General features: G+C 45.3%; 2 protein-coding genes across 2 annotated transcripts in view; both read left to right on the top strand.

The window, feature by feature from the left end:
• itpkb (inositol-trisphosphate 3-kinase B) overlaps nt 1-10359 on the top strand; it is a 39287-nt gene extending 28928 nt beyond the window's left edge. Inside the window, 3 exon segments of the mRNA XM_056294996.1 lie at nt 573-674; nt 1241-1316; nt 2900-10359. Of these exon segments, the coding sequence (XP_056150971.1) occupies nt 573-674; nt 1241-1316; nt 2900-3108 (387 nt within the window). The 3' untranslated portion in view covers nt 3109-10359.
• Nucleotides 10360-12062: 1703 nt separating this feature from the next.
• coq8aa (coenzyme Q8A, genome duplicate a) overlaps nt 12063-19113 on the top strand; it is a 36903-nt gene continuing 29852 nt past the window's right edge. The window contains exon 1 of the mRNA XM_056294489.1: nt 12063-12483. The gene's annotated coding sequence lies outside the window, so the exon portion shown is untranslated. The remainder of the gene's footprint in view (nt 12484-19113) is intronic.

The raw sequence follows: 19113 nt of genomic DNA, 5'->3' as shown, positions 1-19113 counted from the left end.
TCCTTCCTGCTGAGAGGCTGAGTCTCTATAAATATATATCCTTCCCTCCTGACACCCCCCCCCCCCACCGCCACACTTCATTTTTACTGTCCTCTCTACATCCCCGCCCCTTTCCTCTTGTTTTTCCTCCCTCACCCTGCATCTACTTAACATTCCCTCATCTCTCCCGTCTTCCTTCCTTTCTCTCTACCTTCCTTCCTTCCTTCCTTCTTTTTTGGGTCCAACGACCCCTTCCGAACCCCTCCTCTGTTTGTTACAGGGGGGGCTGACCTCTGACCAGATTTTCTCAACCCACAGAGGACATCTGCATGTTCGTTTATCGATAGGTACCAAGTCGTGGTGGGGAAGCACATGTTGTCACGTTCTTTGTGTTGGTGTGTCAGTGTTTTGGGGTGGAAAAATGCATTCAGGCCCAGGTGTAAAAGCGAGCATGGACCGGGGCCTGTCCGCTCTCCATTTCGGGATTGCCCTTGAATTTCTTGTGTGTCTTGACCCCTGATTTCCTCTCTTCTTCTCTCCTTTGCTGTGTTCTCACGTCTCTTCTTCTGGCGTTCTCCCTCTCCTCTGTGTAGAAGGAGGATGGCACAGTGAACAGGGATTTTAAGAAGACGAAGACAAAAGAGCAAGTTACTGACGCCTTCAGCGACTTCGTCAAAGGAAACAACGATATACTGGTGAGTGTGTGTGTGTGTTTGTTGGTTGGTGAGTGGGTGGGGTGGATGTCAAGTTTGTGAGTGGTGGAGGACTGTGAAAGTGAGTGTACGTATGTACACTGCTTTTACAAGGGGTGTGTCACTGACAGATGGACTCTACAAGTTGCTGTTCTCTTTTCACAGCCCCATAGGAAACACAAACATATGAACACACACACACACATGCCCACACACACACATGCACACACACACACACATTCACTCTCACAGTCCTCCACCACTCACACAAACTTGACATCCACCCACCCCACTCATCAACCAACACACACACTCATTCTGTTCACACACACACACACACACACACACACACACACACACACACACACACACCACACACTCACAGATATACATTTTAAGGCACAGTGAGCTCAATTTTCAGAGAAAAAGAGAAGTCCTTAGGGAATTTACATAGACACACACACACACACACACAGAACACAATTTGCTAACTTTGTGTGTGTGTGTGTGTGTGTGCGTGTGTGTGTGCACGCGTGTGCGTGTGCGGTGTGCATGCATGGACTTTCCAGAACTCTTATCTCAACAGGCTGAAAGACATCAGAGATACTCTGGAGATCTCTCCTTTCTTCAAAAGTCATGAGGTAAGCACAGAAGTCAGGGAAAGGCTTCAGGTCCATACCTTTCTTTCAACCGCTTCAGCCGCAGACGCTCCTCGCTAGCGTGGTAGCGTCTGACTCCTTGCTAGCGTGCTAGCGTCTGACTCCTCGCTAGCTAACACTTCTCAGACGCAACCTGATTCGGAAAAGTCTCCTTCATAAAGAGGTGAAATTTGCAGATGTCGCACAAGAAATGGAGAAATGATTAAAGAGATAAAAGGAGGTTAAAAGGTAAGAACGTAAATAGAAAAGGTATTTGTTCAAAGGAGTTGAATCAAGTGCAATTGGACTTGGTATATATCCGTGAAGACGTTTCGCCTCTCATCCAAGAGGCTTCATCAGTTCATGCCTTTCTGACTAGACCAAGCTAGTCTGAAACGTCTTCATGGATATATACCAAGTCCAGTTGCACTTGATTCAATTCCTTTGGATAACCATGACCTGGATGAATGAGAACATTCACAGACAAAAAGTATTTGTATTTGCATACCTGTTATAAAAAGATAAAATTCAAACCTATGAGTTGTATGATGCAGACTGCTCAGAAAGTGAATCTCATTGAAATAGTTTTGTCCCGGCCAACATTCCGGGAAATGGCCAGGAATGCTTTTCCGTTCGCAAATAATTTGTAGCTTGTGTTTACCTTTTGGGATGATTAGGATTTTTGAAAACCAAATCCAGTAGTGCCGAAACACTTATGTGGAAGCCCCGCAGAGCACAATAGTCATTTAGTCATTTAAACAGGCACGCCTTCCAACACAAACATACACTCAATCACATATACGCTGCCAAGAGCACTCGTACACACAGACACACAAATACAGACACACATACACACGCATAGGACACACATACAGACACACATACACACGCATAGACACACATACAGACACGCATGCAACTCCGAAAAACCTAACACCTCTACATTTTATTACATTTTGAATATGAAAATTAGATGTGACTACACAAACTGTCATGCGCACACACACACACACACACACACACACACACACACACACACACACACACACACACACACACACACACACACACAGTTACTGGCCCAGATGACTTCATTTTATGATTCACTTGTACACACAACACACACACACACACACACACACACACACACGTACCGCAGCCATGAATAAAAACTCTATAGGAAGTGTATGGATCAAAACAGGAAATGGGATCATATGACCAAAGGACATGCGTGCACACACACACACACACACACACACACACAACCTACACTTATAATGTCCAAATTGGTAGAGATACAGAAGCACAGAGGCAAATTTAAAAACTACATAAATAACTTGCATCTTTCTTTTTTGTTCACCTTCACTACTTTCTCTCTCTTTGATCGCCCCCATTCCTTTTATCCTCTCCCTCCCTCTCTATCTCTTTCTCACTCTCACTCTCACTCTCTCTCTCTCTCTCTCTCTCTCTCTCTCTCTCTCTCTCTCTCTCTCTCTCTCTCTCTCTCTCTCTCTCTCTCTCTCTCTCTCTCTCTCTCTCTCTCTCTCTCTCTCTCTCTCTCTCTCTCTCTCTCTCTCTCTCTCTCTCCAGGTGATTGCAGTTCTTTGTTGTTTGTCCATGATAATAAGGGACGGGCTAAAGTATGGATGATTGACTTTGGGAAAACCACCCCACTTCCTGACGGGGACCTGCTCGACCACAGAGCATCTTGGGTAGTGGGGAACAGGGAGGACGGCTACCTTGCTGGACTTGATAGTTTGCTAGACATTATCACATCCATGGTCAACTGTGAGCCTTGAGGTTTGAGGTTTTTAGTCCAAGTGGATTTTTCGGACAAACACCCAACGCTATTCATTTATTCTGGGGACCTCTTTGGATCTTTCTTCGTGACTTTGTGGCCGAGGGAGTGGAAGGGAGCGGTCCCCTGGAGCAAATGTCAAATCCATTCATATGTCTCTCCATCTGGCTTAGTCTGGAACAAGCAGTCTAATTTACACTTGTCTGGTATATTCTGAGGCTTGTCTCTTCGTCTTGACAAACCGGGGCCAACATTCCCATTTGCATATTCCATCCCCACCCCAACTCCAAAACCTGTTTACTGTGTTGTCCGTGACCTCACAAGGCCATTCCTGGTGTCGGTGTCCAAACCCTACGGCATGCTGACAAACTTTATTTGTAAGAAGTTCCCCATTCCCAGAAAGTGTTTATTATTTAAAGGATGTTATCTGCTCCAAGGTCCACTCCCCGTGTCAGCAGACCCTTAATTCTTAGGTTTTGGGCACATCAAAGCTCCCATTCATTTTCTACAGTTGTTTTTGTTTCCCTTTTTTCCCCTCTGCATATCTTCAGACATCAGTTTCAACAAATGACTGTTGGATCACATTTCGACAGCAGTACTGTTGGACAGAAGCTGTACCGCACTGGGATCCTGACCGAAACAAGTCTTTCTCTATGGGACCCCGACTAAAGCACATCTCTCTCAGCTGAGGATTTGATTTCAGCTCTTTTGAAAAATACATTTGATCTTGACTGCATTTCCACGAGTGGAGGTTATACAGTTGTTTCGTGTGTTTTAACTGGTTTAAACTTTATCTTAGAGGCATGTTTCACTGTGACGAACAGCAGGGTTTTGTTCACTTCCCTGTAAGAGTTAACACCCAGACCCCCACACAGCGTATAGAGATTTTAGTCCCGGGTGTGTCTTGTGGCAGCCATGTTTGCTCAGCAGTCCTGCTCTGTGACGGTTGGGTGGTGATGGTGATTCTCAACCAACGGATCTGAAATTGTTGGGCACACACCAAAGTAAGGGCTTTGCTATTTTTATTTTTTATTTTTGATTCCCCCCCCCTTTTTCTCCCAGTTGTACTTGGCCAATTATCCTATTTTTTCTGAGCCAACCCGGTCACTGCTCCACCACCTCTGCTGATCTGGGGAGTGCTGCCGACTACCACATGCCTCCTCTGATACACGTGGAGTCGCCAGCTGCTTCTTTTCACCTGACAGTGAGGAGTTTTGCCAGGGGGATGTAGTGTGTGGGAGGATCACGCTATTCCCCCCAGTTCCCCCTCCCCCCCGAACAGGCGCCCCGACCGACCAGAAGAGGCAGTAGTGCAGCGACCAGGACACATACCCACATCCAGCTTCCCGCCCACAGACACGGCCAGATGTGTCTGTCGGGACGCCCGACCAAGCCGGATGTAACAAGGGGATTCAAACCAGCGATCCCCGTTTTGGTAGGCAACGGAATAGACTGCTACGCTACCCGGACGCCCTAGGGTTTTGCTGTTTCTAGCCAACACTTTTCAGTTCAAGACCACGGAAAGGGCGACAACACGGTGTCCAAACTCTACAGCTCTGAGATTAATGATGTTAATAAGTAGGATTTTGTTTTTAATGTTTATTGTTAGGAATGCTTTTTTTTAATAACATTTTTTAGTGTTCGCAAACATTGTAGAGCACTTCTTGCCATGAACAACGTCAGAAATGACATCTTATTTAAGCTATATGGTGATGTTACACAGCCAACTCAGACAACTAAAAAAAAAATCCTACTTTTTAGGGTTAGGATTTTGTGTTGTGTTTGAAATTGATGCACATGTATTATCCACTGTCACACTCTTAATTTGTAGTTCATTCCATTTTTATTTATAAGTTTTTACTGTGTTGCTCTTTGTGTTAGTTCATCGAATACTAAGACATGGTTAGTTGTAGTCTGTAGATTTTCAACACCAGACACCTGTTACAGTGCCTCTGTATTGACTCTTCGGTTAACCAAACAACAGGTTACTAGCGTTTTACACATCCCTCATCCCTGCCATTCCTCTACTTACAGAATAGTTGGAGGACTTTTAAACTAGCAGAACGTGTGTCACGGCTACTGGGTCCATGCCACCCTGTTTTCCCTATGTCTCCCTGTATTCCTGCTTGGCGTGGGCATGGTGCTCCTTCACTGTCTTCCTCCCTGCTCATCCACACCCATCTTCCATCAAGCTCATCTACCCCTGCGGTATTTCTACCCCGGCTCTTCACCTACTCTTAGCCAGATTGTTGTCCCAGCTACAGTTGGTAGTGAAATGCTTCAGGCCTCTCTGATTATTTAGAAACTGTTCCTTGTGTCTTGACTAAGCTGTTTACCTTGCCTTTTCCTGCCTTGCTAATTGCTGTCTCCTCTCCTGTGCCCAGGATCTCCTCTGACCCGCTTGCTCGTCTGCCTGCCTGCCTATTTGTCTCCCTGCTTGCTCAACAGCCCTCCAAACCCCCCACTCCACGATTCCCCTTGCTCCAATAAACCCATTTCATTCTTTTACCTTGTGTCTGTATCTGCGTTTGGGTCCATTTGGTAGATTACGACAGAATGATCTGGCCACCATGAACCCAACGGGTTCAGACAACAGGTTCAGAAGAGCTCCACAAAGCCCTGGCCTCACAGGGAACCCTCATGAGTCAGCATGACCAAGTTCTCGGCGAAGTGGTGGTTACGTTAAGGAACCTCTGGTCGAGAGCCAGCTCCCCTCGGCTCTCAACAATCCCAGGCTACCTCTGGCATCCCCGCAGCTGCTGAACCACTTGCCTCTAAGGCTTGCCTGCCCAGAGAGCCTCACGTTCCAGCACCAGAACGTTACGATGGAGATCTGGGAACGTGCAGGTTCTTTTTAATCCAGTGCTCCCTTGTTTTTGAGCAACAGCCTCAAACATACACCACCGATAGGTCAAAGGTCACTTATATTATGGGGTTGCTTACAGAGAAAGATAGATCTTGGGGGTCAGCAGTCTTGGAAAGCACATCCTCCATAAGTTCCTTGTATGCCAACTTTGTTACAGAAATGAAAAAGACTTTTGACCATCCAGTGCAAGGCAGACATGCAAGTAAGCACCTCTTTCTACTTCTTCAGGCCCCCCATAGTGTAGTGGAGTCCTCAGTCGAGTTCAGGACTTTAGCGGCAGAGTCTGGTTGGAATGATGAATTGCTTCCGGGAGCTTTCCTGAATGAACTTAGCAACTCAGTTAAAGATGAGTTAGCAGCCAGGAATGAGTCTGCCAGCCTAGATGAGTTAATTTCCTGTCAGTTAAATTAGACAATTGTTTGCAGGAACACTGCCGTGAGCAAGCCAACTGTCAGCCATCTTTATTCTCTCCTTGCTCCACCACTCCGCTTCTCGCGAGAGGGAGCCCTGATTTTCCCCAGCTCTCCTTGAAACCCTCAGCTCCACAACTCCAGTCTCCCCAGAAGAGGAGCCTATGCAGTTGGGTCGGACCCGTCTCTCTCCAGCTGAAAGTCTCCAGAGGGTAAAAGCTGGAGTCTGCATTTATTATGGCCAGGCCGGCCATTTTCTAGCTTCCTGCCCCCTTTGGCAAAAAGAGGAGACTCATCAGTAACAGCTGGGGTCCTGGTGAGCCATTAGACCCTTTCCTCTTCTCCCTGGTCATGGTTGCACTCAGAGGCCACTCCTTTTTTCTAATTAATGATCTCTCCCATTGCTTGTTTTAATAGACTCTGGGGCCAGTGAAAACTTTAATGAATCTAACTTAATATCCTAAGCCGAGATTGCGGTCGAACGGCTTCCTGTTCCCCTGGATGCAAATGTCTTGAATGGGTGATTCCTTGCCCGTATAACCCATTACACCAAACCGCCTGTTCTCTGGTAACCATCATGAAACCATTCAATTTCATGTAATCCCCTCCTCTCATGCACCTATGTTTCTTAACCAGCCAGCCCTGGTTGAGGAAATACAATCCCTATATTGACTGGTCTGCTAGCAAAGTGGCGAGTTGGAGCCCCTTCTGTTATTCCTCCTCTCTTCAGTCTGTCTTTGCCCCAGCCGATGCTGCTATCTCCACACCAACACTCAACCTCCCTGATCTGTCACCCATCCCTTTCGTGTACCATGACATTGGGGAAGTGTTCAGTAAACATCATGCCTTGTCCCTGCCTTCTGATCGCCCTTATGATTGCACCATCAACCTCCTTTCCGATGCTCCTCTGCTTCCAGTCGTCTGTACAACCTGTCCCATCTGGAAAGAGAAGCCATGGAAAATACATTTGCAACTCCTTAGCTGCTGGCATCATCGGGCCATCCTCTCCTGTCAGTGCTGTTTTTTTATTTGTCTCAAAGAAAGGCAAGACCCTTTGTCCATGAATTGGTTACTGTGGGCTTAATAACATATATATCAAAAACAAGTGTCCCCTACCTCTGATCAGTTCAGCCTTCAAGCAGCTACCATCTTTACTGAACTGGACCTCAGGAACGCTTACCATCTGGTTAGGATTAGAGAAGGAGATGAATGGAAGACAGCTTTCAACACCCTCCTTGGCCACTTTGAATACCGGCTAATTCCCTTTGGACTCACAAATGCCCTCGCCATCTTCCAGGCCCTGGTAAACATGTTCGTTGAGACCTTCTCAATCGCTCCATGTTTATTTAACTCGAGGATGTCCTCCTTTTTTTCCCCATAACTTGGAGGAGCACACCAGGCATGTGCTGCAAAGATATTTCAACTGTAAATTATCTAAGGCAGAAAAAATGTGAATTTCATGTCACTTCAGTAGCATTCCTAGGCTACATTCTTGAGTGGGCAAGTTAGGACAGGCCCAGAAAAGATCCTGACAGTGGCAGAGTGACCTGTCCTACATCCAGCAGGCCAAACGCCTAAGCTCCTGTCAAGCTGGTGGGCAAATGTTCTTTGGGTGGTTCAATTTCATCCTCCCATACTGCCTAGGCACCAGAAACCTCAAACCTGATGCCCTCTCTGACCAATATGTCCCCAGTGAGGCTCCTACTGATGCAGACATCATCCTTCCCTCATCATGTGTGGTGGCCACGGTTAGTTGGAGGATAGAAAGTGTCTTGTAAAACGGGCTCAGAGAACCGAACCAGACCCAGAAACCAGCCCTCCTCATTGTGTCTTTGCAGCCAAGTCTGTCTAAGTGACACTTCTAGTGGCCTACAATGACTACAGATACCTGTGCCTTTGAGTCCACTTGCACTATGTGTGCCCAGGGAAAAGCCACCCATCAGCCACCTGCTCCATCCTCTGCCCATTCTAGGTCGGCTGTGGTCTCACATCACTGTAGACTTTGTTACCGGACTGCCATCTTCCCAAGGGAACTCTGGAATACTTACCATCATTGACAGGTTCTCTAAGGCTTTGCACTTCATGGCTCTGCCCAAACTTCCTACTGCTTTGGGGACTACGGACCTCCTGGTACGCCATGTGTTCTACCTTCATGGCATCCCTTCAGACATCATTTCAGACAGAGGCCAAGTCTGGAAGGCCTTCTGTCAGGGCCTTGGAGCCTCAGTGGGCCTGACCTCTGGGTACCACTCCCAGACCAATGGGCAGATGGAATGGCAGAATCAAGACCTGGAGGCAGCAGTGCTCCATGGTGTTACCGCCTGGAATAACCTCTTCCTGGAGCACCCACCTGCCCTGGATTGAGTACATGCACAACTCCTTAGCCTGTGCTGCCATAGAGATGTCCCCATTTGAAGGCTCCTTGGGTTACTTACCACCTCTGTTCCCAGCCCAGGAAGAGGAAATCACCATCCCCACCATCCAGAGCCATCTCTGCCGCTGCTGGAAGATTTGGAGGGATGCTTGCTCTGCCCTGCTCTATTCAGTGGACCGCAACTGCCACTTCATCGATCTTGGCTACCAGCAAGGCCTGAGTGTCAGACTTTGCTCTAAAGACATCCTTTTGAGGACTGACTCTAGGAAACTGTCCCCCCTGTTGTATTGGCCAGTTTGAAATTGACAGCCTAATCAGTCCCTCCGTTGTTAGACTCAATTTGCACCAGTCCATGAGAATCCATCCCACCTTTCACATTTCCCAACTTAAGCCTGTCTCCACCAGCCCTCTGTCGCCCCCCGCTACTGCCCTCTGCATTATTGACAACACCTAGCCTTTACCTTCAGCCCGTGTCTGCATTTGGGTCTACTCAGTAGATCACGACAACATGTTTATTTCAGTAAGGAACATTTGCAGTGTCAGTTCACTCTAGATGAATGACAAACTTTTTTTTTGTTGCATTGTGATGTGACAGGTTTCTGGTGAAGAATAGCAACTTAACTCAAGGTAGTATTCGATATTTAAGATACCAAGGTATTCATTTTAAAGTGTGTACCTTGTTTGCAGTGAAATAGACTGAGAAAGAGAATGATTGTAATTCTTCCGTACAGTGCCTTAATAAGGAAGATCAACCATTGTCCCAGTACTTAGGCATTTGATAGCGTAACACAATACAATGTGCACTTACTGTTGTTCAATATTATATGATTTATACCAATCTGTTTCTGCTGTACCCCATTTTTTATTTATTTGCATTGTCTCCTTAAACAAAGTCTATAAGTGGCCAAAAATGGCTACAGAGAGAGACCCGACTTCTACTTGTCATTTTGCTGGAATTTTTTAGGTCTGTCTGTCACGAACACCAGATCACATGAACCCATTTCCTTTTGCATCCATACTTATTATGGAAATGACTGTTATCTGTCTGCTTTGTCTTTATTTATTGTAATCTGAGTCTACATTACCTCCTCCTGCTCTTCATCTCCTCTCCTAGACCTGTCACATAAGGCGTCCTGAAGTCATCACTTAAAAAAAGTCACATGTATGGGTAAAGTGGAAGCAAGGTCAGACAGACTGTCAAGCAGAAAGCCAGAGAAAATAAAAAACACTGCTCTCCTTTGGAAGATGACATTTGTACACATCTATATAGCTGTTTGTGTCTGTCTGTCTGTAGCTGTCTCTCGTTTCTATGTCTGTCTGCCTCACTGTTTGTCCTTCTCGCTGTCTATCTAAACTAACTTATCTCCCAAATGTATCTGTTTAAGTAATTCTAGATTGACCCCATTTTATTGCTGTTGTTCCCTGGTCAGGCTGATTGCTTTGTTTGCATGGGGGCTATTTGCCATTCAAATCACTCCTGGCCACAACAGCAACAGCTGATGCTGATGATGGAAGAACGGAGGAAAGCGGAAAGAAGGACTGAGGGGGTGAATAGGGAGAGGAAGAGGGAGAGATATCAGGATTTGTATTTCCGTGTGTGTGTGTGTGTGTGTGTGTGTGTGTGTGTGTGTGTGTGTGTGGGAGGGATGTCTTTCAAGGATTTCAAAGTTGGGGTAGTGGACCCGTAGCGCCCACTAATTTACACAAAGGTGTCAGTAATCTTAACTGCAGTTGCATCCTTTAGAGAGAGACTACACTGACTCCGTCTGGGTCATAACATGACAATAAAGGAGTTGTTTGCGTTCGTGAGCCTTTGGTTATGTGGCAACTCTTCAGTCCGGGTCGCAGAATGAAATAATCAAGAAGTACTTTAACGCAGCACGTCCTGTATTGTGAATGTGGGCCGGCTGCGCCCTCTGTCGTCAACCCATGGACACTGCAGAGGCTACCATGTAACAACAGCCAAAGCGGTGCTTTTTCGGAAAGCGGGCAAAGACGCGGATTTGATTTGAGGAGAATAAAAGGGTCCCACGAAATAATTCAAAATGAATGCTAGTGATTTTTTTATAGGTAAGAATGTACTTAGTTACTTGTTAGGTGACGCTGACCTCGAGCATATTCCCATTACTTGAAAGCTTGGCATGTAATCTAAAACATAATTGTTTTATCGAGGCTTTGCCTGTCCCAGTTATTTACTGAGCAAAGTGGGCAGTCGGCCAGCGGCCCCGGAAGCCTCGGGTTCACCCTGTATAAGATGGTTTGTGGTAAATTGAATAAATTCAAAATTGTTCGGGAATATGCAGCATTTAAACAAAATATCAAATTATATGTTAGGGGTCTTAAGAGTGGCCCACATCCACTCTATAAATGCACAATGTATAGAGGGGTGGACAAACAGTAGGATTGGTAGGGGCCCATAGTAAAGTTTTGCCCGAGGCCTCCTTAGCGGGTTGTCCCAGATATAGACATGATTGGGATAATTGGTTTGACAAAAAACGTCACCAAGCGTCGAATGATCTCATTCTTTCACAATTTACCGAGCATTAAATGAACCAAAATCCCCAACAGAGGACATTTCCCTGACCTTTTAAATCACATATAACAGCAAAATGTGTCATTTAGAAAAGCTTTGTGTTAAATTCCTGAATAATTGATATAACTATATACCAATTACCAATTATGATTCGTTTAATCGATTTTTTTATTGCTCCAGTGTTGGAGTAGGTTTTTCCTGATCGTATCGCATCAGCGGACGGACGGCGGCAGTAAAGATCCATTTTGCCGCTTTCTCAACGAGGACATGTGACAAGATACGTGACTTGTGTCACTTCAGTCAATTTGCCTGTTTCTCTGCCGCTACAAATGCGGAGCGTACTGAGAAAACGTAAGAGAAAACTCAAGTCATACACAATAAAATTAGTTACATCGACTAATTAGGACAGTGGTATCTGGGTGCGCTGGTTTGATTGAGACGAACATCTCGAGAGAGCGGAGTTAAAGGCTTTGCGTTTGCGGGTCCGCAAACGAACGATGTGAAGCGGAAATAAACATCACCGCGCTGCCCTCTCTCTCAAAACACGCGGACAGTTTGGCTGCGAGGACGACCAATCAGAATGCCACATTACAGCCGCCATCTCCTATCAACGAGACGGCTCCTCGTCGATAAAGAACCAGTAGAAATTGGTTGTGGGCGGAACCGCGGGGGGCAGAAACTAAACAACCAGAGCCCCACATATATATGTGGCGTAATATCAGAGGCAGTCTCCAGCGGAGAATCCCTTAAAATCGGGACTGGTTGAATAAAGAGACGTTTGAAGAACATTGAACTTTCAAAAAAAGAAAAGAAAAAAAAGACATGACACTGTATTACTTTCTACTTGACAAAAATCGTTGCGCAAGACTTGTGGAGTGCCAACAAGCGAAGCTGCCAAACTCAAGTGAACGTACGGCTCTGGTTGCCCCACGTAGTTGGTAAATAATAGGTTTTGACCTCATGGTGGAGAGAAACAGGCAACAACCTGACTGTACTCACGTAGATAGCGAAGGGCGACGGGGAACTAAATAGTAATTGCTGGTAAAAAATCTCAATTACAGCACTTGCTTGTGCATATGAATATACTGGAAAGAAGACAACAGAAGGATTTTTCTGATTTACGCTCCCAATTTGACCTTTTTGGAGGGTTGGGGAAGTAAACAAGAGTGAAGGGTGATCAAAGACAACTGCTGGTGAGTGTCCTCAATCAGTTTCAATGGCAGAATAACATGTGTAGTGCTAAGGGATGAAGCAGTGCGTTTGCCGATTGTCATTTTCCTAATCTGCTTCATGGTTGCATCAATCAGAATCGGCTCCCTCTCCTGCAAAGTCTTGTAGAAGCGTTATATATATGCAGCGCCATGGCCGCGGTGTTTTGCAACGTTGGGACTGTTTACGTTTTAGTTCGCGACATCAAAATCTGAAAGAAACAAAACACAACTATACGGCTCAGCTAGAACAACGTCCGCAGCAAAGCCACTGCGGGGATTAAATTGACGTCCAGTTTATTTGTGCAGAGCCACATGGCAGCACGCCCACTAGGAAGATCAAACCCAACTCGGTTTTAGCCAAGGCAAGTCTAACGCGTCGTTTACAGCACTATAGAGATGTGTACAGTAAGGATAGAGAGCGGAGCATGGTTGACATTGTGAGTACATTAAAAGTTAGGTGACACATGATAGAAAAAAAAGACATTGGACCCATTTTGCTGTTTGCGACACAAGCGTGTTAAGATGCAGGCTGGTGATGGACCAGCTGCTTTGTCACAGAATATAAAGATCTCGGTTTGAAGTGATTTTTCTCTGGATCTGAAATTAAATGTCATAAATGTAGCTTCAGGTAGTTGATTTTTTTTAGGTTTAACAGTTGACCTGTAAATTCATTATAACCTGAAGGAAATGCACACACACACACACACACACACACACACACACACACACACACACACACACACACACACACACACACACACACACACACACACACACACACACACACCTCCGTCTATACGTGTATATATGGTGGTGAAGGTGTTGATGACGGGCACATGTATGCATGTGAATGAGTGAATATGAACAGATGCATGAGTGGAGCCGTGAGGCAGTGTGGACCATAGGTTAACATCTATCCTTGCCCTTGTCCTTGTGTTGATTCCAGTTGAGGTGCTAAAAGTGATCTCGATTGACCACTTTAAGAAGAGGAAACCTTGAAGTCCAACTTTGTTCCTTGTCTCTTGTACTTTGGCAATATGTTGGGCTTCACTGTCCCTTAATTCATGATTGAGTGTAGATGGCCATTTGCTCAAGATCAGCAGCCAAGGGTACGAATAAGCTATCTTGGGTAAAGCCAGCAAAGGGACTCAGCTATCAGTATGCCATGAGGCTAACTGGAAAGTATTCACATACACACAGACACACACATTCAGGGATGCCTGGCTATTTTCATAGCCATGGGCCAATATCTTGTGACTATAGAAACAGCAAGGCTACACAACAGCTGACGCTTTAGTTGTGTATGTTTGCGTTACTGCACCACAAATAACCGCTGCCTATTCACTCCCACAAAGGTGCATTGTTGGGGACTTTTATTTCTATTTCTGGCTTCTTTCCCGTCTCCCTTTTCTCATCCCCTCATTTCTCTCACATCTGATTTTCTTCTCCTTGTTTTCTCCCATTCGTCTTCCCTCCTCTGTTTCCTGCCCTCCTCTCCTCTCCTCCCATCACATTCACGTCACCCTCGGTGGTTCTCCGCTTCATGCTTACATTTACCTTGCTGAAAAACTCGCCTAGAGCATAGCTTTCCTTCTATCTGGTTGCTTAATAAAAGGTTTATTCATTATTATCAAACAATCCTTAAATAATTAGTCCAATAATACTCACCATCACTTGAGAAACACCAGTTTATCATCAACTTATTAGTCAAGTGAAGTTATTTGCTTGTCTTCCATTGCTGTGCTCATACCTGAATTAAGAAAACATGCACCCAGAACAGAGAAACACAGAAACACATGCACAAAATTTAAAGGCTAATATTTTTGTGTGCACAGGAGAGGTTAATGGGAAGTTGCCTAACATTTTATTTCATTGTTTCGTAATCAGTCATAGTTTACCGTTCCCTCCCTTTGATTTACGATCAAAATGAACATGACAGAAATGCGTGCTCAGTAGAAAAAGCTTATTGCAACAATGGTCAAATAAGCAGCGCTAATAAGCCTTCTAAACTTCTTTCTCCTCGGCTCTGTTTTTGAATGTCCAACTTCCCTGTTTCCTGATAGGGGTTGGTCAGTTTGCAGGGCATCAAGCAGAGAAACTTGCACAATAAACGAATGCTGCGTTCCATTCAAAGTCCGAGGTCAGAATTTCCCAGTTAAAGTCGCCCATTTCTGACCTCCAAGCGTTCCTGGTGCACGACACCAAATGTAAACAAACAACATGGCTGACCCTGATAAACTGGTGTTTTTTTTTTTGGCAGGTGTATAGAAAATTGAACTGTCAGCGGTGCAGCTTCCTTGCATATATTCCTTGCAAACAGAGGAATATCCTTTGTAGAGAACATACCTTTCAGAGATAGTTTACTGTAACCAGCTACCTAATAACATTTGTGATATATTTTGACATCAATTTATGCAGAACAGGTTTTACTATATGATAGTGTGCATTATTCTAATTAAATACAGACAAATATACTTAAGGTTGCCTTAGTTGATGGTTTTCCATTAACATTGTGCAGCCCCATGGGTGCTGCCATAGTTGTGTGACGTCAGACATGCTTCTCCATGAAGTTGGGGTGGATGGATTTGTCCCCTGTTTACAAGTTGGAACTCCGACTTTAAGGGATGCTCCATTGCAGTTTTTCTAGTAGGAGGTTGGAAAATCCTGACTTCCGGGTTGTCTGGAACGCAGCATTACTCATGGCACAAAGCAGAAGACTGAAGTTCATAACAGTGACTGCCACATGTTGTCACTGTAATAATGTGTGTTTGTTTATTCTCTTGATCCCTTAAAAGGGTTTGGGAGAGGGATAGGAGTATGATATAGGCTACTTCTGTTTGGTCTGGTTTGATTCAATCACTAGACTACAGTTAAAACATAAATAAACAGACACCTTGACAGCATAAAGCAAGTGGTGTGACATCAGTCTTCATTTCTAAATACCCAGCGGCCATTAGTTTTTGAATTTAGGCCAATTGACTACTGTCCATCAGCCATGTTATGCTACGGCTGGTCTTTGTGCACTGTTTGGAAATACTAGTGAAGCACCGGAGAAGGACTATGGCCCACTTTTTGCTCGTAAAAAAAAAAGGAAGTTCAGCTGTTTTAGCACTGGCTTTTGTGATTGGCCCGAAGCCCAGGGCTATGTCAGGGCCTGTTGTAATGCCAGTGCATCTGTACGGGACGCTCCCACAAACATTCAGTAGGTTGTAGCAGAGTGGAATGCAGCGGGAGCAGCGTCACTCATGCACTGATTGTTTTTTTTCCCATTTAAGAAATTAAATCAAAAATAAATCATGCAGCGACACAGCTTACCATCACAAAAGCCACATTAGTAATCCTCAGTTGCACACGCACACGCACATGCACACGCGCGCGCACACACACACACACACACACAAAGGTCATGTTTCTCGCACATTGGTCTCAATCTAAATCGACGTCAGCCTCAATCTTTCGACCTTCGAATTGGACGGGTTCCCGAAACACTTTGGAAAGGGACTGCAGCACGGCTCATACAGCAAACTAACCAACAACGCCATTTTGGGAGGTACAAATCTGTTGCCATAGACAAATAAAGAATTCATTTTTGAAAGAAAATTAAGTGCTGCTGATAACATACATGAACCCAAATTTAGAATACTGACTTTTATCAAGTCAAGTCAATTTTATTTGTATAGCCCAGTATCACAAATTACAAATTTGCCTCAGTGGGCTTTACAGCAACACAACATCTTGTCCTTAGACCCTCTCATCAGATAAGGAACAACTCCCTAAAAAAAACCCTTTAACAGGAAGAAACCTCAGGGAGAGCAACAGAGGAGGGATCTCTCTCCCAAGACGCACAACATGCAATGGATGTTGTGTTTACACAATTTACACAATACAACATTGAAAGAGGATAAAAAGAATTATAATGGACTTGTAAAATTTATAAGAATATGATGCACAGGATGCCAAGCAGTGTCCAGATGCCACCGGAACAGTCCAGGACCCAAGCCACGTGACCAGTATCGTCATTTAAAAAAAAAGAAAAAATCAAGGAGTTGATAGTTTTGGATGGTTAATGCAGCTTGATGGGAACAAGCCCGAAGTATCGCCATGACAACATGAGCGGAAACCAAATTGGATGCAAGGCCAGCTTTTACTTCTTGCACAACTTGTCCATGTAAGAAAAGAAGTAGGTTGACAAAAGGCAAATTTGGACCCGGGATGACCTGCAATCTAACAGCAGCAACTTTAAATGGCAGGGGCTATTTCTGGGCCTGTTATGATTTGACTTTATCTCTGCTAACCTTAACATTTTGCAGATTTAGCAGTTAGTTTCAGTGCTAAAATGCATCATGAATGACTCTCTACTACTACTTTCGGCTGCTCCCGTTAGGGGTCGCCACAGCGGATCATCCGTTTCCATTTCTTCCTGTCTTCTGCGTCTTCCTCTGTCACACCAGCCACCTGCATGTCTTCCCTCACCACATCCATAAACTTCCTCTTTGGCCTTCCTCTTCTCCTCTTCCCTGGCAGCTCCATATTCAGCATCCTTCTCCCAATATACTCAGCATCTCTCCTCCACACATGTCCAAGCCATCTCAATCTTGCCTCTCTTGCTTTGTCTCCAAACCGTCCAACCTGAGCGGTCCCTCTAATATAATCGTTCCTAATCCTGTCCTTCTTCGTTACTCCCAGTGAAAATCTTAGCATCTTCAACTCTGCCACCTCCAGCTCCGCCTCCTGTCTTTTCGTCAGTGCCACTGTCTCCAAACCATATAACATAGCTGGTCTCACAACCATCTTGTAAACTTTCCCTTTAACTCTTGCTGATACCCTTCTGTCGCAAATCACTCCTGACACACTTCTCCACCCACTCCAACCTGCCTGCACTCTCTTTTTCACCTCTCTACTGCACTCCCCGTTACTTTGGACAGTTGACCCCAAGTATTTAAACTCAAATGCCTTTGTCACCTCCACTCCTTGCATCCTGACCATTCCACTGTCCTCTCTCTCATTCACGCATATGTATTCCGTCTTGCTCCTACTGACTTTCATTCCTCTTCTCGCCAGTGCATACCTCCACCTCTCCAGGCTCTCCTCAACCTGCACCCTACTCTCGCTACAGATCACAATGTCATCCGCGAACATCATCGTCCATGGAGACTCCTGCCTGATCTTGTCCGTCAACCTGTCCATCACCATTGCAAACAAGAAAGGGCTAAGAGCCGATCCTTGATGTAATCCCACCTCCACCTTGAACCCATCTGTCATTCCAACCGCACACCTCACCATTGTCACACTTCCCTCATACGTATCCTGCACCACTCCTACATACTTCTCTGCAACTCCTGACTTCCTCATATAATACCAAACCTCCTCTCTCGGCACTCTGTCATAAGCTTTCTCTAAATCTACAAAGACACAATGCAACTCTTTCTGGCCTTCTCTATACTTCTCAATCAACATTCTCAAAGCAAACATCGCATCTGTGGTGCTCTTTCGTGGCATGAAACCATACTGCTGCTCGCTGATCGTCACCTCTCCTCTTAACCTAGCTTCTATTACTCTTTCCCAAATCTTCATGCTGTGGCTGATCAACTTTATACCTCTGTAGTAGTTACAGTTCTGCACATCGCCCTTGTTCTTGAAAATCGGTACCAGTATGCTTCTTCTCCGCTCCTCAGGCATCCTCTCACTTTCCAGGATTGTGTTAAACAATCTAGTTAAAAACTCCACTGCCATCTCTCCTAAACATCTCCATGCCTCCACAGGTATGTCATCAGGACCAACTGCCTTTCCATTCTTCATCCTCTTCATAGCTGCCCTCACTTCCTCCTTGCTAATCCGCTGAACTTCCTGATTCACTATCCCTACATCATCCAACCTTCTCTCTCTCTCATTTTCTTCATTCATCAGCCCCTCAAAGTATTCCTTCCACCTTCTTAGCACACTCTCACTTGTCAGCACATTTCCATCTCTATCCTTGATCGCCCTAACTTGCTGCACATCCTTTGCAGCTTGGTCCCTCTGTCTAGCCAATCGGTACAAGTCCTTTTCTCCTTCCTTAGTGTCTAATCTGTCATACAACTCACCATACGCCTTTTCCTTTGCCTTTGCCACCTCTCTCTTTGCTTTACGCTGCATCTCCTTGTACTCCTGTCTACTTTCTTCATCTCTCTGACTATCCCACTTCTTCTTTGCCAACCTTTTCCTCTGTATAATTTGCTGTACTTCCTCATTCCACCACCAAGTCTCCTTGTCTTCCTTCCTCTGTCCTGATGACACACTAAGTACCTTCCTAGCTGTCTCCCTCACTATTTCTGCAGTGGTTTTCCAGCCATCTGGCAACTCTTCACTACCACCCAGTGCCTGTCTTAACTCCTGCCTGAACTCCACACAACAGTCTTCCTTCTTCAACTTCCACCATTTGATCTTCGGCTGTGTCTTCACTCGCTTCCTCTTCTTGGTCTCCAAAGTCATCCTACAGACCACCATCCGATGCTGCCTAGCTACGCTCTCCCCCACCTGTGTGCACTTTCCTCCACTCTTGTACGTCACCCTGTGTTCCTCCCTCTTCTTGAAATATGTATTCACCACAGCCATGTCCATCCTTTTCGCAAA

The sequence above is a fragment of the Lampris incognitus genome, chromosome 15 (assembly GCF_029633865.1).
Source record: "Lampris incognitus isolate fLamInc1 chromosome 15, fLamInc1.hap2, whole genome shotgun sequence".
Classification (NCBI taxonomy): Eukaryota; Metazoa; Chordata; class Actinopteri; order Lampriformes; family Lampridae; genus Lampris; species Lampris incognitus.
This window is presented reverse-complemented; position numbering and strand designations above follow the sequence as displayed.